Source organism: Ailuropoda melanoleuca, chromosome 4, assembly GCF_002007445.2.
Source record: "Ailuropoda melanoleuca isolate Jingjing chromosome 4, ASM200744v2, whole genome shotgun sequence".
Lineage (NCBI taxonomy): Eukaryota > Metazoa > Chordata > Mammalia > Carnivora > Ursidae > Ailuropoda > Ailuropoda melanoleuca.
The window spans coordinates 20,408,454-20,432,991 of record NC_048221.1 but is presented as its reverse complement, the minus strand read 5'-3'; the positions used below and the strand labels follow the sequence as shown (position 1 = coordinate 20,432,991).

Genomic DNA, 24,538 nt, shown 5'->3' with positions numbered 1-24,538 from the left:
GTGGCTGCATTAGAGCACAGACTGGGCCTGGCACCGGGCCCAGAGTAGCTGCTGCTGTCGTCTCTCTGTCATAGTAACTCTCCGTGGTAACTCAGGGCTGGGGGTGGCGGGCAGATTACCGAATGACCTCCTGTACTAGCACTGTGTTCATTGACTCCTCATACAGCACGGGGTACTTGGCCATCACCAGCTGCAAGGGGACGGGCTCAGGAATCTGGAGCAGAATACTGTGGGCCACGTCCTCCACGATCTGTGGGGGCAAAGGGACACACACGGGGGGTCAGGCCCAGCACCCCTTAATTCTTGCAGGATTCCACATGCACAGAGCTCCTTCCCACGGGGGAGCAGGCAGGATAGTGGGTGGGAGACTGGCTGGCCCAACCCGTGGGCCCCTTTCCCCTGCTGCCACCTACCTCCTCCCGGCCCTGGCCGCCCACAGAGGATGATTTGGGTTGCAGCTGGATGATGGCACCGAGCAGGGCATAAGTCTCATTCTGGGCAAAGGTGATGTTGGCGTTGTCATGCAGGCCAAAGATCTCAGGCATGTCATTGAGAGGGAGGCCTCTGATGTAGGAGAGGTAGCCCTGGAGTGCAGGAGGGCTGCCACTGAAGTTTTGCTCTACCCCCAGCCTGTGGGGGGCCTCCAACTGAGCACAGCTCCCACTTGCCTCCCCGACCTGTAACCCTCGTGCATCTGCCTCTTCTTAGGACCGCATGGCTCCTGAGGCCCGCATGAGTAGCCTTCGCTTCCCTGCCAGCCCTCTTCCTGCCACCATCCGGCTCCCTGCTCCCTCGTTCAGCTGCTCCGACCAGTGACTCCTCCCTCCTTACAATGATGACCCACACTCCGACCCCCAGCCCGGCCCTGCTGGCTCCGCACACGTCTTAGCTGAAGCTGAAGGGTGCTCTGGGACCCCTGGAGGAGCTGCCCTGCCTCGACAGAACAATTACACTCAGGCAGTGGCTGAGAGGCCAGAGGTCCCCTCTCCCCACAGAGCCCGAGCTCCAGGAGGCGGGGGCTGGGTCCCTCCCTCACTGTGGCTCTCTTTGTGGGTTGGAGTAATCCATGAAAAGGAGCCGCTGGAGGGCCGGGCCATGCCTCCTCTCCCCCGGCTCCCAGGTGTCCGTGGCACCCCTGCTGCCCAGCCTGGCAGGCTGCCCGGGCCGTGGGGGGCGTGCTCACGTTGAGGTCGTAGGTGGGCTGGATCTGGTGGTAGACGCCCGAGGCGCTGTAGCTGTGATCATGGAAGAGCACGGAGGGGCTGTAGTAGTCCTCCAGGATGTTCATGACACAGCGACGGTCCCAGTCATCCGTGACACGGCCCCCGTAGTTGATCTCCCCAGCTGTGTACTTGAGGACCTACGGGGTGGGTAGGTGAGGGCCTGCACAAGCGCCCAACGCCCCGCCCAAGCCTGTGCCCGGCCCACCTTGTAGGGGATGTCGTCGTACTCGTCCAGGAACATCTTGAGTTGGCTGATACAGATGCGCAGGTCCCCGTCCGTGAACTCGTACGGGATGTTGAAGCCCAGGGGCCCGAACTTGCGGCGCTCCAGCGCGTTCCCATGGAACAGGCACAGAGACAGCAGCAGGGACTTGAACTCCATCACCTGCAAGAGGCGGGGGGCAGGGGGGTAAGGGGTGGGCCCGGGGCCGAGGCAGTGGCGGGGGGGGCGCGCACCCCTGCCCTTCACCTTGCGGCAGGAATTGAGGAAGTCGTCGCTCAGGCCGCTGTAAGACTTGAGCAGGTTGGCCTTGACGCCGCGTGGCGGCTCAATGGTCATCTTGGAGCCGTTCTGCAGGATGGACACTGGGAACTTGTTGCTGGGCAGGCTGGTGAGCCACAGGCGGAAGTCCCGGTGCACCTGGTGGCCACACACCACGTGAGCATGAGGACCCACGCCTGGTGGCTGCCTCACACCAGGTTCCCTCCCACCAGGAGCCCTGGGCCACCCGCAGCTTGATCCTCCCCCGGGTGGGCCGGGACAGGCCAGGCTGCGCAGACCACTGATTAAGAATACTGGTTTTATCAGGTCACGATCTCAGGGTTGTGAGATCGAGCCCTGCGTCGGCTCTGCGCTGGGCCTGGAGCCTGCTTGGGATTCTCTATCTCTCCCTCTGCACCCCCTCACCCAAGAAAAAAAAAGAATATGGGCTTTGGCCAGTCCCAGGGTCACCAGTCTATGCTGGGTGGACGTGGGCAAGTCACATCCCCACGGGTAACAGTGACTGGAGGAACCACTGAGCAGATAAACCTAGTCGAGGCTTGTTTCATATATCACTTCCTGAGTGCTGTGTGCCCAGACCGAGCGGCATGTTCTGTGGGGCGATCTCATTCAGCCTTGTCGGTCCTCGAGGGACTGTCGAGGGACTCTTGAGGGACTGAAGGGACCGTCAGTAGTCCCGTCAGCGAAGGAGGCCACTGGGTCTGTGGCAGGCAGGGCAGCACACCTTATCGGGGTTGATGTGCTCAATGAGGCGCTCCAGCGCTGGCATCCAGCTCGGTGCCAGGTGGCAGTTCTGGAAGAAGACCCACTTGCCCCTCTCTATGGAGCTGCGCATCATGGCTTCTGCCCGAGGGCCCTGTGGGGGCAGGAGTGTTAAGCGGCGAGGGGCCAGCCGGCCTGGCCTTCACACCTCCACCACCGCCCACGCAGTCCTTACCTGGCCCTGGCCCAGGGAGATGGCGGAGAGCTTCTTGGAGAACTTCATCTCTTCGGCAAACTTATAGAGGTCAGTGGCAGGGTCAGTGCCAGGCGACAGCACGAAGATGAGGGGCGTGGTGGAGCTGGAGTCTTTGAACACCACTGACAGGTTGGCTGCCTGTAGGTCAGGGACAGATGCTGGGTCACCTGGGGCTGAGGCAGGGTAGGGACCAGGGGCTGGCAGAGCTTTCAGAGAGGCTTCCTGGTGGGGCCCGGAACCTCCCAGAGCTTTTGGAGGGTGTGGCTAGGAGTTCCAGCCTGACCAAGGCTGCAAAATGGTCTGTCCAGGTGCAGCCAGGCCCCTGGGACCCAGAGGTGGGGATTAGTCCAGGGTACCGGCTGATGGCACTTGCCTGGGGCTCAATGAAGCGTGGCTCCAGGTTGGTGGCCACGAAATCCTGCATGGCATTGGTAACCTTGTCCCCACGCAGGCAGCGGAGAACCAGCAGCTTCTGGAACTGGTCCAGGTACTCATCCCAGATGCCAGGCAAGGGCTCCCTGCAACAGTGCCCATGTCCCCCTGAGAGCTGACCTGTGGAAGAGCACTGGCCCCAGGGACTCTGCCGGCTGGATGGCCGGGGAGAGTGAAGTGCCTGGAGGGTACATGCCATGGAAGCGACATGATGTAGCCACAGCTGCAGGGCATCCCTGGGTGGCTCCTCAAAGAAACCTTCCGGGCAGGCCTATCCCTGGGGTCTCACCCCTATGTGTGCCCTCCCTGCTGTGCCTGGGGCGCAGCTCACCGGTGGGGCTCGAGGCTGTCAAAGATGGATTGGAATTCTGAGAGGTGCTTTGGGAAGTCATCAGCGAAAGAGGAGAAGGCTGGCAGGTTTGAGAGCGCCAGGATATCTCGCCAGGCCCGGTCTGACAGCCAGTCAGGTGCCGGGTTCTCAGTCGTGACCTGGATGGAGCCTCCGGACAGGAGGTAGCGCCACTCACCCTGGCAGGGGACAGGGGAGCCTAGTGCCTGGGCCCCATGACCTGTCTCCGGCACCCCCCCAGCAGTGCCCCCACAGCACTCTCAGCCAGAGACATGGAGTCCTCCCTGGGGCGGGCAGTCAGACAGGTCTGGGTTAGTGTCCCCACTCCACATTTTTCTGGCTGTGAGTCCTTAGGCAGAGGATGTGACCTCTCTGAGCCTCCATCTCTGCACTTTGGAAAGTAGGAAGAATGAGAATTTCAGCTGCTTCCCAAGGGTTTTGCACACAGCGGGGGCTGGAGCCGTAGTAGCTGTAACTTTGCAACGCTCACTCTCTCCCCAGTGATTTCCAACCACAGCAGCTACCTGGGGCTCATGAGAGCCTAAGCTGGGAGGCTCGGGACAGTCTCTGCTCACCAGGACACCGGGCTCTGAGAAGGCTGTGCTCCTAGGACGGCGTGGGCCACAACGAACCCAGGCTCTCCTGGCTATTTTAAGCAAGGACCTGTTTCCTGAGGCCTCTGCCCCTTTGCTCGGGCCGTGCCCTCATGCCCGGCCTTCTCTTTCCTTTCACCCTGTGCTCCCAGGCCCTGCCACGGGCACCTCCTCAGGCCATCTGTCCTGGGTCACGGCCCCAGCCGGCTGCCCCTCCGCTCGTGTACCTGGTCGATCTTGTTCTCATTCATCATGATCCGGACACACAGCAGGAAGGCAAACATCAGCTTGTGCTTCTCGAAGAGGCCGCGGCAGACGCTGCTGTAGAGGTTGTAGGTCAGGTGCCGGTTGATGTTGGCGATGCGCTTCTTCAAGTTGTCTGCAGGCCAGGGAGGGGACGGCAGTGCACGGGGAGAGGTGAGGGGAGCAAGACCCCCGGAGTTCGGCCCAGCCCAGCCAGTCAGCCCCGCAGCCATGGGGGCCGTCTGGAGTTGCGTAAAGGGGCTCTGAGGAGGGTAGGGAGGGGGTGTGTGTTGTCATATCTGATCGGAGAGGATGTGCAAGTGAACATGGGTAGGAGTTTACATATCCGTGCCCCCGGGGCAGATGTGTCCCCCTGTCGCAACTGTGCCGTGCTGGGAGCCCAGCATCTGTGTCCGTGTGCGCGCATGCCGGGGCTACCTGCCCTCTCCGAGTTGGCGATGCCCAAGAGGAAGATGTTGAGAAACCACTCCAGGGAGTACTGGTACATGGGGTCCACGTTGGCCAGGTCAGACACACAGAAGAACAGGATCTGGGTGCGGACCGCTACGGGAAGGTACTCCATGCGCGTGAGGTCAATGTCCTTCTCCGTCTGCTCTGCGATCCTGACTTTGGCCTGGAGGTGCAGCAGGGGAGTGGTAGTCAGGCCCAGGGCGGTGGCAGGCAGACGTGGGCGGGGACACGGGTCAGGCCTGGGGCAGGGGGAGGCAAGGGCAGGAGTCCCAGGCAGGGGCGGGCCGTCGCTGACCTGGATCTCAGCAGCCTTCATCCTGGAAGCCTCCAGCACCTTGATGAGCCCCATGTCGTCCACGGGACTGCCTTCGGAGGAGCTGAGCCTGTACAAGATCTGGTCTTCGATGTCCTTCAGCTCCTGCTGCATCTTGGCATTACTGATGACGAGCTGGTTCTTAGCTTCCTCCAGGTCCGGCCTCTCCTCGGCCACTACCTGGCCCAGCAGCTGGTCCTCTAGGCCACTGCCAGGGGAAGGGGACACCATGTGTGTAACACCTGGCAGGCTGCAGAGGGCCAGCCTGGAGCCTGGTCACCTAGCTACCTGTGCCCACAGGGCTCTGAGAGCCCAGCACACCTGCCGTGTCAGCCTGGAAGGCCTTGCCTCTGTCTCAGGCTGCAGGGCTAATGCGGAGCCTGCCTACAGAGCAACCAGGTCTCAGTGAGACCCCGGCAGCAACCACGGATCCCAGGAGGGGTCAGGTGGTTGGATATGTGAGTTGCTGGGGTCATTGACAAACTTCCTCTCGGCAGGAGGGGGCTGGGTGACCAGTAGGAGATAGGCCTTTCACCACCTCGTCTGTGGACAGGTTCGTAGTGGCCACTGACACGGAGGCCTGAACGTGGAGTGGGCCTGTGGGCTCTGTGCGGGTGGCCAGCAAAGTGTACCCATTAGCCTAACACCTGCTCACAGCAGCAAGGCAGGAAACAGGGCTTGGGTGCAGGGCGTCAGGGTGTGCCTGACTCAGGGCTCTGGGACAGCTTTGGGGGTGAGTGCACAAGGGGCTGGCAAGGGCTGAGCTGTGGGGGGAAGGGTACCCGGAACAAGATGGGGCTAGCGCTGACCAAGGAGGCTGAGGGGTCCTGACCAGCGATCAAGGAGGTGGGGGTTCTTAGCTGGAAATGGTGGCAAGTCAGGGGAGCTGGTGGAGGTGCTAGAAAGGCCTGGGGTGCCAGGGCGCCTTGGAAGAAGCTGCTGGAGCCTCTGGGAAAGACCCACGAGTCTTGGCCTGGGGGTGGGAGAGAGGCGGGAGGCAGAGCTAATGCTCTGGGTTCGGGGCCTCGGGGCTTACCTGGGCGACAGGGTGAAGTTGATGAGGGTGAGTTTCGTGGCAATCTCAGGCGTGTAGTATGGGTTGGGCAGCTTGGTGGTGATATACATCCTGAAGTCCTCATGGTAGGGGATCACTGTGTCCCCCAGCTTCAGCACCGTGTTCCCCTGCTGCTTGTATGTCTACGGTGGGCGGGTTGGGCAAGCGCTGTGGCCCGGGCTTCCCCAGGGAGGCAGCGGATGGGGCCTCCCTCTCCCTTGCCCAGACCGACAGGCTGCCCCAGCCCCCTGCCGCTGCAGGCCCACCTGCTTGAGCAGCACAGGCTCCAAGGCCGGGTCCAGCTCCTCGCCCACATTCTCCAGAAGGCAGGGCTTGCCAAAGCGGATGGCATTTTCCATGCTGCGCAGGAAGTCTCGGTCGCTCAGCTTGAACACATCCAGCCCACTGTCCTTCTCCTGTGGGTGTGGGGGCAAGTGGGAGCTGTGGGAGCTGCCAGCTCGCCCGATGCTCAGCTACTGCCCCTGCCCCTGCCCCTGCTAAGCCCGGCTGCGTGGGGTGGCCACACCAGGCAGGGGGGCTCACCATGTTCTTGATCCATTTGTTGGCCTGGCCCTGAGGGTCAATGAAGTGGGTCCAGCGCTGGGAGAACTGGTTGATGACCCCGTTCTCCACTGATAGTGTGTCGTTGGGGAGGCCAGCAATCTGTGGAGCATCAGGTTGGGTCAGGGATGTCACGCAAGCAAGGTCAGCTGGAGTGACAGCTACTCCCAGCTCCATGCTTGGCTATCTCTTCCCTCTCCTTGTGGCGCCCCCTGGAGGTAGGGGCAGGCGACAGTGTGCATGGGTCTCAGCCCACAGGACCCTGACTCTCTCCTGCTCCTAGGCTGGATCCCAACACCCTCCTCCTCTGGGCCTTTCTGCCCTCTTGCCTACCTAGTCCTCAGTCAGACCATCTCCCCAGAGCCCACGGGCCATCGGTATCCTGGCCTATGCTCTCCCTTGGCCTCTGCCAATAGCCTCTTGGTTTTCTCCCTGGGCCAACTTTACCAGTCCTTCTGGGTCTAGCTCAGATCTTTTTTGGGGAAAACTTTCTTAACCTCACCCTGGATGCTGCTCTCCTATCCCAACCCACTCTGACAAGCACCCCTTGAATTCTCTGCCCCAGTTAGCTATATCTGTGCCACACCGTGTTCAGCTTCCTCCTCTCCTACCCACACCCTCTTGCTAGGCCCAAGCAGGTTCAGGGGAGGCATCTCTGAGCAGGCCCAGGAAAGAGGAGGGGAGGGAAGCAGGAGTCTCCTGGCTCAGCCCAATCACTCCAGCCCCCACCCCCCGGGTGGGCACCTGCCACGAGCGGATCTTCACAGGATTTCCCAGCGTCCCAATGAGTGTGGGCTCAGCAGTGTGCGGGACCTTGTGTCTTGTGAGCTGCTTGACCCAGTGGTCGTAGAGCACCGTGCGGTACTGGCCCTGGGGAGATGATAGCCTCAGGGCCACCCCACCGTGACACGTGGGACGTCCTCCCACCTTGCCTGTCCCCCAGCACTCAGTAGTTATACACAGAGGTAGAGCCCAGACATGGAGTCAGACACTTGCACTCAGGTCCCACTTTGGGTGACTTCCTTGGCCTCCATAAGCCTCAGCCCTCCTCTGTGAAGCAGGCGTAATGACAACAGGCCCGCCTGTCAGCGAGGCTAGAGGACCGAATGAGATGCCCCCAGCAAGCATGCAAGTGCGAGCTCAGGTTTCCCACTAGAAGGCCAGCCCCGCCAGGTGGGTCTTCTGGCTGTTTCCACGCCCGGAACAGCGCCTGGCTCAGACAGGGCACCCGAGAAGCTGAGTGAGTGTGTGAGGGAAGAGCCGCCCTGCAGGCTGCCCCTCGTGGAGGCGAGGCTGTCGCAGCGAGGGCTGGAAGGCTCCTCACCGTGAAGGGGCCCAGGTAGGCCACGAAGCCGGCGGCCACCAGCACGTCACCGGAGATGTTGCCAAGCATATGCTCCAGGTTCTCCACGGTCTCCTGCCAGCGCACCTTCTCATCCGACAGGCCGCTGATGAGCTGCAGAGGCGGCCCCGTGGGGTGGGCTGTGGTGGGCCGGGCCGGGGGCTGGGGAAGGGGTGCAGGACCTCCCCACCCCAGACACTCGCGGCCCGCAGGCCCTCCCAGCCGGCCCTGCCGACCTTGTCCGCGCGGCCCAGCCGCTGCTCGCACTGCTCGCACTTCAGCTCCAGCTCCTCCTTCTTGGCGATGCACTCCCGGTACTTGGTCTGCATCGTGGTGATGCCGTCTTCCACCTCGCGCAGGCGCTGCTTGGCCTCCTCCAGGATCCTCTGTGTCACCTCCAGGTCATCCTGGGCCTCCCGCAGGGCTTGCTGCAGGCAGAGGGCCCAGGGCCAGCTTGCGGAGGGGCCCCGGGAGCGCCCTGGCCTTCCTCCCCCGCGCCCCCCAGCTGCACCCGGGCCTCACCCGCTTGGGCTCCACCGCCTTGGCCACAAAGTGGTACTTGTGCATGGCACGCACCCACTGGCAGATGGAGGTGCAGGCCTTGGACACCTTGGCAATCGCAGCCGGCTGGAACTCCTCGTTGTCAATGTATGGCTGGATGGCTTTGATCACCGCCTCCCCGATGTTGTCCTGGGGCGGGAAACCCGGGGCATCAGGGGGCGGCTTTCCAGGGAGGAAGGGGCGGTGGGGTCTGCTGAGGAACACCCTGCTCGCGCTCTGAGCCCCACGCCCTGGGCAGGCTTCAGCACAGTGTCTTCCTCAGGGAACAGAGTCCAGAAAGGATCCAGGATTCCAGAGAATATGATGAGAGACTTCATCGACAAGAAACCATGCAGTCTCAAGGTCTGGTAATACGCAGGCCCCATTAAAAACTCACTTAGCAACAAGGGCTACTTCCTGACAGGTGTGGAGACCAGCAAGTGATTCTGATGCCCAAGCAGGCTCATGGTCAAGGGTATTAATCCTCACCCTGAGAGCTCACCACACCCCCAGGGTTCCCGTCCCACCCTGTGAGAGTCCAACCCTGTAGTTCAGGATGAGCTCAGGAATCTGCATTGTTCATGAACTCCCAGAGCTCAGAGCCTGGGACCAGGGAGCCTGAGCACTGGCTGTGAGCACTCCCGATTTGGGCTGAATTAGGCGTGTGGGGCCTCTGGTTTCTAGACTGATAGAAGTGGAGGAGGAAAAATGGGGAAGCCTATAGGGGGTCCAGCTGCCTATGAGCCATGATCTCCACCCTCCCAGCACAGCCTGGGGTTTCTGGGGCCCCATACTGACTCATGGAGGTGGGCGGGGGGCAGGCGCACAAGCAGTTGTCCCCTACCCAATTTCTGGCCTGAATAAAGTCCCCTAAGAGGGTGGTGGGCTCCAGGCTGACCTACCCATGAAGCAGCCCCCAAGAGAGAACGTGGCCGTGGATACTGAGAGCCCCAGTAGAGAGAACATGGCCGTGGATACTGAGAGCCCCAGATAGACACCAGACAGAGAAACCCAGGGACAGACAGCAGAAGCTGAACCTCGGGTAAGGCTGAGAGAAAGGCAACGGTTGCACAGACAGTGCAAGTCTAGGCCAAGGCCATGGGGGTCTCAGGGAGGAAAGGGCACAAGAGGGGATCTCCAGGCTGCAGAGCTCTGGGGTGACTGCCACTCCCACCAGCCAGAGAGCTCCTCCCGGGCCAGGATATGGTCCCAGTCAGCTCTGTGGCAACGGGGCTGTATGTGTTCCAGCAAAGGGAGACAGGAAAAAGAGCCCTACACTGGGGGTGGGGGGTGGGGACAGGCTCCTCTGCCTGCTTCCCTGCCTCACTCACGGGCCTGCTCACTCTGTGCCTGGCATGCTCACCTTGTCGAACTTGAAGAGGCCATCGAGGAAGCGGCCAGGGTCCTGCAGCAGCCCCTTGCCGGGCTCCCAGTAGTCGTCCACCTTGGAGCCAGGCCTCTCTCCAGGCACCTTCTTGGGCTTGATGCCCTTCATGATGCACATAGCCTCTATGACCAGCTTCACACCTGGAGGTGGCCGCTGCATGGCCCGGACCTGTGGGTCGGGCCAAGAGTGGGGAAGGGGAGACCCATCGCTGCCTGGATACCCCTGGGCAGGGACAGCTATCAGACAGGGTGGGCCCCACCAACCTAGCTCCCACCACCACAAACAAAGGGCATGCCTCTGCCAGTGGTCCCTTCTGCTCCCCCACATAGCCAGGGCTGACCACAAGATCCTAGATGTTCATTTCTCAGGACCCAAAGCCCTCCCTGTGTGCCTGTCTGGGTCGTGGGGGTTGGTACAAGGGGGTAAGGGCAGGCAGCTGGGTTCAAGCCCTAGTTCTACCCACACCTCTCAGCACATGACCCCCAAGGGATGTGGAGAGAGAGGGCCTGGGGGCCAGAGACACTGGGACAGATGCCAAGGGGGAAGCTTCGAGCGTGGCCTGGCCACCCACCTCGGTCACGTCATTCTTGTTGAGGTTGCGCAGGCTGGCCAGGGCTGCGTCCAGGGCAGGCAGGGCCTCATCCAGATCCTTCTGGGCGTCGTCAGCAATAGCTTGTGCTTTCCTGGCCTTCTCATTGGCCTTGATTTCCTCTGCTTGCACCGAATCCCGGGTCTCCTGAGCAATGGCTGTGTCCACCTGGGGACCAAAGGCAGGGAGGGCCCAGCTGGTGATGTGCCGGGGACAGGTGTGTCCACCCCGTTCTCCTTCCTGCATCTCACTCTCCCTGGGGTAAAGGGAAATGAGGACAGGGATGCACCATTCTCCAAGGGCCCTCTCGGAGCTCTGCGAACATGAGAAGCCCATTCCAAGTGCTCACGGTGGATCTGGCATGGGGCTCAGGGCTTTACATGTTTGAGTATGACTGCCCTCCAGGGAAGGACCCCCTAAGCCTTCAGGACATCGCCAGGCAAGACAGAGAAAGGCGCTCCCCCACATCACGTCCTTTCTATCTCCTGGAAACATTTTCGATACACTGACGGTGCAGAGCAGGAGGCGACTGCTTCTACCAGGAAGCTGTCATAAGGAACTTGTGAATCTGAGATGTCTGCCGTGCGGAGCCGGCCCTCGAACTCAGGGGTCTCATGAAGACTGGAGGGAGACTTGGGCAGAGTCTGCCTGCGGCGGCCTGCCACTCAGTCCCTGTTGTGGTGACCAGGGTTTGGGCTGCCTGTCTTGCTCTTCACCATATCGCCTGCCCAGTGCAGGGCCTGGCACAGAACAGGTTCTAAGCAAACTCTTGTTGAATAAACAAATGACTACTGACTGAGAAGAACAGGCACTAAGGAGCTAGCAACCTGCAAAGGTAAGGCAGCCAGCAGTCTCGTGGTTGCATGGGGAACCCAAGCATCCTCAGACATGGTCAGACAACAGGGAGGAGGGCCAGGGAGCACTCCTGACCTTGATCTGCTCCATGGTGAGCACGGTGTCCTTGGCAGCCTCTTCCAGCAGGGGGCGCATCATCTCCAGCTCCTCCTGCATCTTGGCCACATCCTCGGAAGTACGCAGCAGCTGGAGGATGGGGGGGGGGCACAGAGAGGAACAGGTGTGACAGGGTCCCAGAAAGAGAGCTGGGCATGGAGGGGGTTGGGGAGACGGTCCTGCAGGGCCGCCATCCTCATTCATGAGTGAGAGGCTGTGACTGGTTGCCCAGCGAGCCCTAGAGGAAGGGAGCAGTCCCCTGAAAATCTGTGGGGTGACCTGTTTTTGGCCTTGCCCTTATTCATTTGGTAAGGGAGGAAGCTACCCATTTAAACACTGCAGCCTGCCGACTGAGGGCTGGGCCTCCCCGGGTCAGGGCTAAGCCCGAGCAGGCAGAACCATGGGCTGCTAGCCATTGCCCACAAAGCCCCACCCTGGCCCACCTTGTCAAGGCCACTCTTCATGCGGTTCTTGGCAGTTTTCAGCTCCTGTTTCTTCTGCCCAATTAGGATGGAGAAAATATTAAGCAGCTCCAGGTAGCTCTTGGGGGTCACGTAGTTGTGACGGGCCAGCTCGGCCAGGTACTCAACACACTTCTGGGCCACCGACTGGTGGATGTATACGCAAACCTGAATCTGTGGGGTGGGAGACCACTGATGCCAGCCTTGTAGGGCCCCAGCAAAGACAGGGCAGCCTGGTCCCAAGGAGGGGGGGTCACATGTAGGGACCTCAATGCCTCACACTCACTGCCTCCTATGATCCTCATAACCTCCGGGTCAAGGTCACCTCTTCTGCAGAAGAAAAACTCATGACCCAGAGAAATCAAGGGGCTCATTCAAGTTCACACAACTGTCAAGGGCAGAGCTGCCTTTGAACGTGAACCCAGGTGTCTTCCCGATCTTGGCCCCGTGCCCTCATCACAGCTCCTAAGGCCTGCCTCTCTCTGAGAGTCCTAAGGTGGGACCTGGGGGAACAGAGGGCCCAAGGCCTCAGCATAGCTGAAGAGGGAAACAGTCTCGCTCCAGTTCTTGGCCCCCAGGTGACGCTCACTCTCTGGGTTGGACCAGACAAATCTAGCCCCCCATCTGTGGTCTTTGGTTGTATCAGGGGGCTCTTTGAAGAAAACTGCCACAAAGCCCTCAGGGAATTAAAGAAACAGTGACTGTGTAACTGTGTGTCCAACCTCCTGTACCGCCGTGACAATCTTGTGGCATTGCCATGATGACACAGATGAGGAAACAGGCTTGGAATGGGTCAAGCTGTCGGTCCCAATGCCCATGGGTGTTGGGCCTGAGACTCTCGCACAGGCCCCAGTGACCGTAAGCCTAACCCTAAACCGGTTCCCCTGACAGGCTGCTCCTCACCAAGACACTTACCAGTCCTCTAATGACTTCAGCAGTGGCTTCCAGGTCTGGGATCTCGTTCAGGAACATGGTGGCCACAGACTCCAGGGCCTCTGCCGGCCATTCGTTAAACCAGTCGATGGTACAGCAGTTGACGAGGGAGGGGAACTGCCTCAAGCGGGCTCGGAAGACCTCTCCGATGGGGCTGGGGGACCAGGAGACCAAATGAGACACCGACTCCCACCCCCAGGAGCCCAGGATCCTCCTCACGGCAGGCCCGGGTGCCGTCCCCGCATGGCCACAATGGCCGCCTGTACCTCATACACAGCACCACGTGGATATTGCTGCGCACACGCCTGGTGTAGGCGGCCATGAGGTTGGCCTTGGTGGGCTGCAGGCCCTGCTCCTGGATGTAGGGCCGCATGGTGTTGATGATCTGGTCCTGCTCATCTGAGCTGTAGAGGTTGGGAATGTCGCCTGAGTTCAGGACATTGTTGATGTCCTCCAGGAAAGACTCGTTCTTGATCTGGGGGGAGATGAGAGTACAAAAGTTAAGCCTAGATGATGGCCCCTGGGTGTTGGTCTCCCTGGACCTTCACAGCAGCCCCATTTTACAGACCATACCACTGAGGCTCAGAGAAGCTCAGGGTCATACAAGTGACCTCGCAAGTCATGGTCTAGGACTCATACCCAGGCCTGCCCTACAGTGGGGACTCTGAACATCACCACTGGGCTGTGGAAGGGCCCTGGGTCTTGGGTGGGGGATGTGGCACCTTATTCTCACTTTCCAGGCCTCCCCATGCTCAGTTTCCTCACAGAAGGAAACCAGGCCCCAGGCAGAAATAGGTCCTTCTAAGACTACATGAGGGGACCCTGGGGGTAGGGGCAGGGCTGGGAACAGAGGGGACCCTGCACAGAGTGGGACACATTCCAGGGCTTCTGCCTCGGCCCAATTCTGACCACCAGCCAGCTTGAAGCACTACTTGATTTGTTTCGAGACCCCAGAACCACCACCTCACTTTCTCTTAGAGACCTAGGGCCAGGCCTCCTGCCTAGGGAGCTCTAGAGGGAGCAGCCCCCAAAAGGGGCACCATGGGCACAGTGCTTCGGGCACGAGTCCTGTGGTCCTCGAGGAGGGAAGCCTCTGGCCAGTGAGTGTGGTGTCACTTGTGGTCAGCTATGGTGCCCTTGGGGTATAGTAGTGACCTATGCCTCCCTAGCTCTGACAGGCTGGGTTTGGCCTCATGCACCTGACCCACCCAACTGTGAACCCCCCACCCCCAGTCCCAGCCATCCCTCCAAACATCCACCCCAACTGATAGTGACCTGGGCACGAAGGACCGACCACTTTCTAGGATGCCACACAGGAATGGGGTCATATCCAGCCCACCCTGGACCCTGCCCCCTGCCTGTGGCCATGGCACCTGAGTGTCAGAGAAAAGGAAGGTGATGGGCAGGTTATGCAGGCCAGCCTTGAGCAAGATCTTCTTGACATCTTCACGCCACTCGGTCATGCCGTAGTTCTTGGATAGCTCAATCTGGAAGCACTCGTACTCAGCCCTGCAGACAGGAGTTTGGGTGGAGGCATGCCAGAGCTCGAGGCCAAGTGCTGAGTGGCCCTCATCCCACCCCAGCCATCTGGAGTCTGGCTCCCATCCTGGGCAGATCTGCCGGCTTTCCAGGCCCTGAACCTGCTCTCTTGCCTCCAGACCTCTGCCTGAGCTGTCCCCATGGCCTGGAACGCCCTTCCCGTCCATCCTCCCAGCTCTGATCCTGAGAGGAGGCCGCGGCCATGTCGTCTAGGAATTCCTCCTGGATGTCCGCGGCCACACCGCCCTCCTCACAGCACCACAGGGCACTGCTGTTGCCTCTCCTTGGAGCTGAGGTCCTCTGCCCGGTACATTCAGACGCCCGTGGCTGAGGGGCCTGGCCCGGGTGGCCCCAGCTCCCCCAGCTGTGGAAGGACATAAACAGAAGACACAGCCTGCCACCGGCCACCCAGTGCCCAGCATGCCCGCGGCCCTCACATGTGCGAGGCCAGCCGTGTGAGGGAGCTTCGGCCGCTGCCGCCCACGCCCAGCAGGAGCGCGTTGCCCAGGGCCTGGCGCAGGGTGCGGCTGATGCGGCAGATGTGGCTCATGGCGTCCACGAAGAGGACCAGCCTCAGCTTGGCCGTGTTGATCTGGTTGTAGTCTTCCATGTACTCCTCAATCACCTGCATCATCTGGGGCCCGGGAGGGAGGGGGAGCCCTGGGTCCTCTCTCCAACCCCATGCACTAGGACCCCCCACGGAACACACCCCCTCCCACAGCCAGCCCTGCTCCTCTGCCGGGAGGGGTGCGGGGCCTGGCTTCCAAAGGATATGGCCCCATGCACCTGACCCACCCAACTACGGGCCCCCCAACCCCAGTCCCAGCCATCACTCCAAACACCCACCCCAAATGACGGTGACCTGGGCACGAAGGACCGACCACTTTCTAGGATGCTACGCTGGGATGGGGTCGTATCCAGCCCACCCCAGACCCTGCCCCCTGCCTGCGGCTGTGGCACCTGAGTGTTGGGGAACAGGAAGCCAGACCTGTTCAGAAGCCAGACCTAAATGAGGCCAGACCTGCGGGATACACAGAGGCCTGAGGGGCGGGGTCAGACTTGGCCTCTTTCCTCTGGGCCTCGCCAGGTGCACTGAGCTGGGGCCCTCGTGAGAGCTCCTGGGAATGAGGAGGGGATGTGTGTGCAGGGAAAGCACTGGGAGCCCCACTCCAGCCATGCAGCTCCAGGGCCTCTGACGAGGTCTCTTCCATGCCTCCCTGGGGTCCTGACTCAGATCTGTGCCCCCAGGGGCCCTGCTGCCCCTCTGTGGGCAGGATGACAGCCCCTCCCACAGGCCCGCATGTCCATGTTCACAGTCCCTGCCAAGGATGAACCACAGGCTTATCCTCGGAGGCAGGCCAAATAGGGCCTGCTGCACTCTTCAGACAGGTGAGAAAACGGGACCTAGAGAGGCAAGGGCTGGCCTTCCAAGTCCTGACCCTCTGGTCATAGCGTAGTGGTCTGTCCATAGCGCTGCAGAGGGCCAGGGTCCTGGCGGGGGGGGCAGAGCGAAGGGGCCCCTCACCTTCTTCTCGCTGGTGATGAGTTCGTAGGACTTGACATCGGAGCCTGGCGACATGAAGTCCCCGTAGAGGATGGGCTGGAAGGGACAGACCTCGACAAAGGTCACCTTCCACTGCTCCATGCAGCTCTCCAGTAGTTTGTCAAACCAGCCTCGGTCCTCGTCGCTCACCAGCCGGTCGCGGAACACGCGGCAGCTCTCATGGTACCACAGCCGCAGCAGCTGCACCTTGTCCTGCAGCCGCCCCACGTCAGCGCCTGCCCCTTGTCCCCCGAGGACCCCGTCCCACACCACACTGCCCACGCCCAGCTGGCCAAGTGCCCGCTAGGACCCAGCTTCTCCCCTCTCAGGGCCCCCATGGCTGCTCAAACCCCAAGCCTGGGAGGAATGCCTGGTTCTCCTTACACCTTCCCAACGCCCCACCTCTAGCCGCTCGGCAAGCCCCTCGGACTCCTGCTGCCACCTCCCTCCGGGCTTCCCCACCTCTCCCTGGGTGAGTGGATGGCCCTCAGGAAACTCCCGGGCCCCTCTCGCTACCTTTTTGGCTATAGCTTGGCAAGGCCAGGGCTGGCGTCTGTCCTGTTCACCAAGTCTCCCCAGCTCCAGGCTCTGCACACACTGACCCATCCATCCCCCATTCCAAGCGCACTTCTGTCCCCATCCACCCCCAGGGCTCCCATCAGCTTCAGGACCCTATGGCTCCCGCAGAGGACAGTCTGCCCCAGCCCACCCAGCACACTGACAGCCCACTCCCTGCCATGGTCCTGCTCCGTCCTCCTGGGTTTCTGGTCCCTAGAGTGCATCCCCCTCACTATTCCTCCCAAATCTTCCACACAGGGCCTCCACCAGGAACCCTCTCTCTCCCTTGCCTTGCCCTGGATCCTTCTGTGTGATGCCCATCATCGCTGCCATCCTAGGCATGGGTCTGAGCTGCAAGCCAGGCCTCCGCTGTAGGAAAGCAGGGGGCCTGGAGCCCAGCCTGCTCCTGGCCCCACCTGGGGCCTGGCCAGCTCAAGGCTGGGCTGTGTTGGAGCGGTAGTAAGGCCAAAAATCAAGGGGCTGGGGAGGACGCTGAGGGCACTGTGGGCTCTCCTCCGCTGGACACTGGGAAGGGAGCCCGCCGGATCCTCACCTCGACCTTAGCCGGATCAGCCATGAGCATACCCTGGAAAACCTTGGAGAGGTCCCTCAGGTTGAAGGTGTAGTGGGACTTGGCTGGGGTGGGCAGCAGCTGGGAGGTGATGGTGGAGTACACCATGATGGTGGCTTCCACGAGGGGGCCCGCGAAGTGGGCGATGGTGGGGGCGCCAGCTGTGGGAACGGGAGGGTGGGCCTGAGTCACACAGGTGGGGGCTCCCTGTACCGCCTCTGTGGATCCTGACCCCCTGCCTCTGCCAGGGCTGTGTTCTCCCGCAGATGCCCTCTCCCCAGCCTGCGGGCGTGGGCTTCACCCATCCTTCAGCCCCTCTTGGATGCCCCGCAGCCTGGGGTGAGGGGTCTCCTGCTCTGAGCCCCCCTTCTACAGCCTCGTTACCGACAGGCTGTCGGGCACTGGGGTGCATCCATGGAACCAGGGACACTAATGGGGTCAGTGCTGGCCAGGGCCCTTACTGCCTTGCCCTGTGCGGCCGTGTCCCAAACCCTGGCACTCAGCCATGACCCTCAGGGATTACCAGCCCCTCGGAGCGGCTGCCAACACCAGCCTGCATTTTCATTACTAACAGAATCTGGTTTCTTGTTCTTTAAAAACTATTCAATTCTTTGCCAGGAACCAAAATTCCATCAGTGGGAACTTGGGGCAGAGGGAGTCCCCTGAAGTGGAAAACAAGTAAAGAAGGGGCAGAAGGGCTCATCCCTTAGTTACCATAGGCACTGTTCTCGGTCCTGGGCACAGAGGGTGGTCCCAATAGACCCACTCCTCACCCTCCAGCTGCCATCCTGTGGGGCTCTTCAGCAGAGCGGACAGAATGCCATGCAGACGCCTGCCGCAGGACAGCAGTGTCGGGGGAGCCAGGGTTGGCGTAATGCCGGGGGAGGCCTCATGAGGAGGGACGCTCGAGCAGAGAGCTGGAGAAGGGCGGTGTAAGCAGGCCTGGAACCGGAGCAAGTGTGCCAAGGCCTGGGGTGTTCAGGACCAGTGAGGAGGGGTGAGAGTAGAGAGGTGACAAGGGGCAGGGATGGCTCCGCCTGCCACTGTTGGCACTTGGGCTCTTGCCTGCAGTTGAGCAGACGAGGAACGTGATCCCAATGAACATGTGAATGGGTCCCTCGGGCAGAGATGACTAGGGGGCTGGGTGGGAGGGTGCGGTGGGGTGAGGGAATGGGGATGGGGGTTCACCTGACCTGAGAGGAGGGGCTACCCTCCAGCAACAGTGACGGCCCGGGAACGTGAGGACTGAGAGAGCTGACCGTTGGCCTGGCCACACGAGGCCACCGGTGACAAGGGCACACTCCGGGGAGTGTTGAGGCACAAGGGAAAGTGGGAAGGGTGGCTGGTGCCAGCCTGAAGGCACAGTGCTCTTGTGCCGTGCTGTCCACATGAGCAGAGAACCGGAGAGCTGGCCAGGGTGAGTGGGAAGGGGCCCAGAGCGGCTCTTCTGTGTTTTGTTGTTAAGGTGGGGGAAATCAGGACCCCTCTGCTTGCTGACAGACCGGCCCAGTGGGGGTGGGCCACACACACACACACACACACACACACACACACACACACACGTGTTCTTACGTAGTGTGTTGGCGGGCGGAGCCACGGCCTCCAGCAGACAATCTGGGGTGGGATTCAGGCTTAAGAGAAGGGCTCTTTGGCTGCGCCCAGGAGAAAGACTGCTCATTCCCAAGGCCAAGACAGAGCCAACAGAGGCCTGGGTGCAGGTGAGTGGGGGACAGGGAAGCCTCAGAAGGACGCTGCCTTCTGATGGCCTCCTTCAGTTGAGGTGGGGGAAGAGGTGGGACGTGCGGCGGGACTGGAGACCTGACGCGGTCAGTCACCCCGCTGCACTGACCACCAGATCTGCCCTGTGCAAGGCTGCCACATCAGAGATGCCCGCTCCTTGGACAGGGCTGGCCTCTTTGGAGCCTCCGCTTCCTTACACAGGGCAGGAGTTTGCTGGATTCCTTTATTCACTCATTCAACTCACATTTACCTTGCTTTTACTACGGGTTGTACACAGCCCAGGCACTGAAGGCCTGACTGCTATGTGAATGGTTGAATGAGCCTGTAAAGGCATTTGCTCTAGTTCAACGGCCCCACGTGAGCCAGAGGATGGTTCTCTGTGGCCACTGGGACCCAGCCTCAGCCACACCCAACTGGAGCCCAGGGCTCATCCTGGCAGCAGCACCCCACCCCACCCAGGCCCTGTCCAGGCCGGCACTTACGCACGGGCTCCCGGTAACTTCTCTCCCCGAGGAGTCCATCTGGAGGATTGAGGGAGAGACACGGGGCTCAGAGTTAGGTGGGTCCCTTGCTGCCCACCTTGGCCAGCTGGGCCAAACTGGGCAACTCCCAGAGCAGCCACCTAGCAACCACCCCCAGAGCAAAGTGGCCCCCACCCCTCGCTGGGCCTGTAGGCAAGTTCTGGCCTGTCAGCTCTGGCGGCAGGGCAGGCCAGGCCAGAGGAGGCAAGGCCTGACTCCCAACACCCACCACCTGGCACAGTGCCAAGGGGAGTTCAAAGGTCAGAGTGTATGTTAGACAGGAGGTGGGCTGGTAGGGAAAACTGCATCCTGATGCAGTGGAAGGTCAGGACCACTTCGTCTACTTCTATCTTGGTGGTTTTTCCTGATTTATGAAAGTAACATCCTTCCACCAGCTTTTCTGGGCAAGTACTAGCATACACGTGTGTACTTATGCAGGTGAACTCACAGGCGCACATATGTATAAATCATATATTCAGCAATCACCACGTGCCAGGCTTCATGCTAGATGCTACATGCGATGTCTTATTTAACCTTCGTGACTTGGGATGGTGGGCACTAATATCATCGCCCATTATACAGATGGTGAAACTGAGGCTCGGAGAGGTTCATGAATTTCCCAAAGGTAGCACAGCTGAGTAAAGGGTAAGCCAGGGCTGAAGTCAGTGCCTCAACCACTCCACCCTTTCCAGCAGCTACACAGCTCTCTTAGGAGTAGCTTCCCAGGCCTGGACTTCTGCCTTTGCCCAGGGTCTCCCCCACTTCCAGCTGGTACTCACCCATCCAACTGCCCAGGATGGTGGAGAAGATGCGCTTCTTGCTGACCTCATCCATCTCAGCAAAGGACAGGTAGTTGAAGTGGCGGGTCAGCCGTGGGGTGATGGCATTCCTGCCTCCACCCGGGGGGCCCATGGCACAGACAAAGTTGATGTCCACCAGGTGCTTGAAGGCTCCTGGAGTGGAGGCAGGAAGTCGGGAGAGAGCCCTGCCCAGGGCTGAATTATGACTTTTTGTAGGCCCTAAGCATTTTGCCCTCAAGGGCCTCCTCCTCTATACAAAATATTGAAGTGATAATTTATAACAGTATTGGAATAAAGACGAATATGTCAACATCATACATTAAAAATGTTCTTTACCCTTAAAAGTTCATTTTCCCGATGACCTTAAAAGAAATCAAAACATTTCTGCGGACCCTCTAAAAATACTGTGGGCAGTAGGCCCTGTGCCTCCCCTGCCTAACGGATGAGGCGCCCTGCCCTGCCCAGCATGCCCAGCCCGCACCCCACTGGCCCAGGCCGGCCGGCACGTACCAATGACCTTGCGGTCATACCAGCCGCCGTGGTCCATCCACTGGCGCAGCAGCTCAATGGGTGGCTGGGCGCCATATGTCTCCAAGGCTGGCATATTCAGGTCATCGATGAAGAAGATGAAGCTGCGCCCCAGGGGTGGCCCAAACACACCCTTTCGCCTGGGGGGAGGGGCTGTGTGAGCCCAGCACCCATTGGCACCAGGTCCTCTGGGAAACCAGAGCTGGTGAGATGGCGACTGCCTTCAGCTTCCTCTGAATTTTTAGACCTCTTGAGCAGCCCCTTGTCCTATTCTGAACATCTTGGGACATCATGCTTGGTTGCCCCAAGTCTGGGCTCCCTTCAAGTTGAGTCCTGCCTTGCAGGCAGAAGCATATCAAGCCCCACCCAAGTACCCAGCCCAGGGCAAGCGCCCCTGGCCGGGCTTAGGAATTCCTGATGGATGAAGGGTCTAGAACAGTCTGCAAGAGAGCCCAGGGCCCTCTAGGAAGTTTTTGGCCAACCCGAGAGCATAATTTGGTGAGGAGCTGGGAAAACAGCTGGGTGAGCAGGCTGGGAGGACACTGGGGCATAGAAAGGAAGGGGGTGCCTGCCTCTTGTCTAGCTTGCTGTCGATGAGGTCCTGGGTTTGGTTGGCCGACGTTCGGGCTGAGAAGGTGAGGAAGTGGCTGACGTACTCCAGCGGCAGGTTCTTGAGCAGCTTGTCGGAGATGGTGAGAGTCTTCCCCGTGCCTGTCGGCCCGATGCACAGAACCTAGGAGAACAGGGATCACGTGTTCAAGACTCCCACCGGGTCTGGCACACGGCAGGAGCTGCCCCCCTCCATGTGGGAGGCCAGCCACCCCCCGACTCGGGCCTTGGTGTGGGCGAGGCTGGGCACGGCAGGCGCACTCACGGGCTTGTGGTTGACGAGCAGCATGTCCAGCAGGCAGGACATCTGCACCGTGTCCATGGTAGGCACGATGACATTGCAGTAGTTGGTATCTGGCATCATGGTGAATGGAGTTGAGGAGTCCATCCACTTCACCCAGGCCACCTGGAAGCACAGGTAGCTCTGGGCTGGGCCCAGAACCCCGCTCCACCCCGCTCTGCCCAGTACACCAGGACGACGAGGAGATGCACTGCTAGGCCATGGCAAGACAGCCCATGTGAGGGGCTGCTTGGGATTGAAACAGGAAGCCCTGTGCCCTCCTGTCTGCTCAGGGTGGGGCGTCCCAGAACCACTGGGAGTGGGGGGCTCTCTGCACACAGCTGCCCAGGTTGGGGGCTTCCTAGAGACTGCTTAGGTCTCAGCATCAGGCAGGTGTTCTGGCAACTGGACAGCCTAGAAGTCAAAGGCCTCTGCTGTTCAGTTTCAGGCTATCCGATGGTGTGGGGGCCAGAACCATAGGTGTTGGCATCACTGGGATACGGAGAGATCCCCCAGCCTGGTCTCCCCCAGCCATCCCTACCTGTGTGAATTCCTTCACCCACAGGTGTGACCCAGCTTGCAGACCTCCCTTGATGAGGGGGCTTGCTACGGTCAAACCACAGGTCACACTGGGGACAGTTCTGACTGTTAGACTCAAGTGTGCCCTGTGAGATCCCCGGCAGGACCACGCGTAGTGGCCATCTCTGCAGACGCCTCTCTGCCCCCTCCTCATCCTGGGCTGGGGTCCTGATGCTGGAAGCACAGTAGGCTCCTGGAGCCCTTGCTGGCTGATAGGAGCGATGGGACACCACGGCAGGCCAGGAGGGCTTGCTGCCCAGCCCTAAGGACACCCAGCCCCTAGGAAAATGGGGATTCTAAGTAGAACTGGGTCAGCCATCCCTGGGCTCAGCATCAACATGGAGGAAGCAATGCATGTGGTCGGGAAGGGAGGAATCCCAACATCTCCCGGTCCCACGTTCAAGTCCAGCTCTGCCACCCACTAGCTGGGTGTGGCTGTTCTGAGCCTCAATTTCCTTGTCTGGAAATTGGGCACAATAATAACCACACTGTGGGTCTGTGAGGATCCATGAGATAATGCAAATACCCCCAACCTGAGACCTGTGGCCATCCGCATGGGCTCCTCTCTGCAGTCATTATTCATCGAGGAGGACAGCCACCAACCAGTGGGCCCTTCCTGTCCTGCCCCCTCGACACAGGCCTGCATTCACCTGCTTGCCCTCCTCATCTTCATCCTCATCGTCATTGGTGCTGCTGATGCCTGCGTCCTCCAGCCTGTAATCGAACACCAGCCCCTCCTCCGGGAAGTGCATGGTCAGCTGCAAGGGACCGGAGGAAAACCAGGCTGTGAGGCCCAGGAGTTTGCCTGGCTGCTTGTCCGTGGGGGCCTGGGCCCCGCGGACGGCCCCAGAACACCCAGCATTCGGCACACACATCCGGGACCTGGGAGCCCCGCCTGGGGGCTGCCGCCTCTCACGTTTTCTATCTTCATCTTGATCCTGAGCCAGTGGCTGAAGCTGATGCGGCTGGCGCTGTCCCCTGTGGCGCCCACACTCCAGATCAGGGAGAAGATGAACCAGGGCTCAATCAGCTCTGGGATGCGACTCAGCTTTTCAGGGGGTATCTTCCTGAGGCCCTGGGGACAGTGGGGACCGCATCAGGCCCAGGCAAGAACAGTGCTGAGCACCCCGAGGAAGCGGGGGTAGGGGGCATCCTTGGGCCTCTGCCATGTGGTCTGGTGTCTCTGCAACAGACCAGATGGGGTGACTCCATAACCCATGTGAGCCAATCCGAATCTCTCTTCCAGGAAGCTGGGCTTGGGGTTCAGGGCCCTCGGGTGCCCAGGCACAGAGAGCAGGGACGGGAAGGAGCAGGCCCCCAGCCCCACTTGCTCAGAGCTGTACCTCTTTCGGCAGAAAGGGCTTGAAGAAGCAGTCTAGCAGCTTGAGGAGACTCAGGGTCAGGTTGCTGTTAGTTGAGGCGATCACCTCCCTTACCGAGTGCCGGACGAAAGTGATGGAGCCCTACGGGGGATGAGCACCTGGCTCTTGTGGCTGGTGGCCAGAGCGCCCTGCTGCCCCATCTGGGCCGGGCACACGGTGACCTCGCTTACCTCCAGGAAGCGGACGAAGAGGGCCTTGAACTGCTCCTCATAGGGCTTGAATAAGGCAGGGAGCCTCCTCAGCCAGCACTCGACAAAGGGCATGAGCCCCAGGATGCTGGGCTCCAGGTACACCATGCCACAGCGGGACACCGTGGCTGGGGAGGCCACTGCCAGGTCCTGCACCTCGAACATCATGGTCATCGCCTGGCACCAAGATGGACTGTGTGAGTGGGTTGGCTGCCGGTTCCCAGGGCCGGGAAAGGGGCTGCAGAGCCATGGGGACAGCAACAGTGGGCAGGCCGCGGGGCAGGCTGGGGACCAGGAGCAGTGGTGGGGTGGCAGGGACTCAGGAACCCCTCAGTCCTCAGCTGATAACATAGCTCTCCCTGGGGCCGTGAGGAGAACCAAAGTCGGGAGATTGCTGGCTGCTCTGTGGCCAGCCTAGCAGCAGGGCATTTCGGGGTCTCTGGAGCAATGGGATGAGAGCTGTGGGCTATGCTGCAGAACCTCCAGACGCTGTCAGCAGGGCTCACGAGACCAGCTCCGTGCAGCTACCACGAACGGCTCTCCCACCAGGCGAAAGCCCTCCTCCTCTGAGAACCGCACCTCACACACCAGGCAGGTGGCCCTGGGGCCAGGTGTATACCACCTGTCTCCCAGACTCCTGTCTCGTTGCTAAGACATCTGAGCCAGACTGAGCCACCATGGCCGCAAGCGGGCCTGGGAGGCACGAGGCAGAGTCAACCAGAGAGCCGTGGGTGGTCGTCCCGGACCTGGGCCCAGCGCATCCCAGAACGTGGTCTGCAGAAGGGCAGCCCTGGGCAG

General features: G+C 60.7%; 1 protein-coding gene across 5 annotated transcripts in view; it reads right to left on the bottom strand.

Annotated features, from left to right (window-relative positions):
• DNAH1 (dynein axonemal heavy chain 1) overlaps nt 1-24,538 on the bottom strand; it is a 76,168-nt gene that overhangs the window by 2,607 nt on the left and 49,023 nt on the right. For 4 of the 5 annotated variants that reach the window (XM_019799401.2, XM_034658418.1, XM_034658417.1 and 1 more), the window contains 38 exons: nt 23,723-23,917; nt 23,514-23,633; nt 23,087-23,245; nt 22,821-22,928; nt 21,577-21,717; nt 21,275-21,435; nt 20,685-20,842; nt 20,154-20,327; nt 19,336-19,374; nt 17,096-17,274; nt 15,967-16,197; nt 14,879-15,075; nt 14,276-14,411; nt 13,169-13,377; nt 12,885-13,056; nt 11,952-12,143; nt 11,488-11,598; nt 10,540-10,725; nt 9,945-10,136; nt 8,564-8,731; nt 8,278-8,469; nt 8,024-8,155; nt 7,444-7,569; nt 6,682-6,801; nt 6,405-6,554; nt 6,121-6,281; nt 5,067-5,292; nt 4,739-4,934; nt 4,285-4,436; nt 3,447-3,643; nt 3,057-3,201; nt 2,663-2,821; nt 2,450-2,581; nt 1,693-1,863; nt 1,429-1,608; nt 1,184-1,360; nt 414-584; nt 120-250 (listed from right to left, as the gene is read on the bottom strand). In XM_019799401.2, the coding sequence (XP_019654960.2) occupies nt 120-250; nt 414-584; nt 1,184-1,360; nt 1,429-1,608; nt 1,693-1,863; nt 2,450-2,581; nt 2,663-2,821; nt 3,057-3,201; nt 3,447-3,643; nt 4,285-4,436; nt 4,739-4,934; nt 5,067-5,292; nt 6,121-6,281; nt 6,405-6,554; nt 6,682-6,801; nt 7,444-7,569; nt 8,024-8,155; nt 8,278-8,469; nt 8,564-8,731; nt 9,945-10,136; nt 10,540-10,725; nt 11,488-11,598; nt 11,952-12,143; nt 12,885-13,056; nt 13,169-13,377; nt 14,276-14,411; nt 14,879-15,075; nt 15,967-16,197; nt 17,096-17,274; nt 19,336-19,374; nt 20,154-20,327; nt 20,685-20,842; nt 21,275-21,435; nt 21,577-21,717; nt 22,821-22,928; nt 23,087-23,245; nt 23,514-23,633; nt 23,723-23,917 (6,146 nt within the window). Of the gene's footprint in view, nt 1-119; nt 251-413; nt 585-1,183; nt 1,361-1,428; nt 1,609-1,692; nt 1,864-2,449; nt 2,582-2,662; nt 2,822-3,056; nt 3,202-3,446; nt 3,644-4,284; nt 4,437-4,738; nt 4,935-5,066; nt 5,293-6,120; nt 6,282-6,404; nt 6,555-6,681; nt 6,802-7,443; nt 7,570-8,023; nt 8,156-8,277; nt 8,470-8,563; nt 8,732-9,944; nt 10,137-10,539; nt 10,726-11,487; nt 11,599-11,951; nt 12,144-12,884; nt 13,057-13,168; nt 13,378-14,275; nt 14,412-14,878; nt 15,076-15,966; nt 16,198-17,095; nt 17,275-19,335; nt 19,375-20,153; nt 20,328-20,684; nt 20,843-21,274; nt 21,436-21,576; nt 21,718-22,820; nt 22,929-23,086; nt 23,246-23,513; nt 23,634-23,722; nt 23,918-24,538 lie in introns of those variants that run through there. The other variant, XR_004624717.1, reaches the window with a different exon arrangement.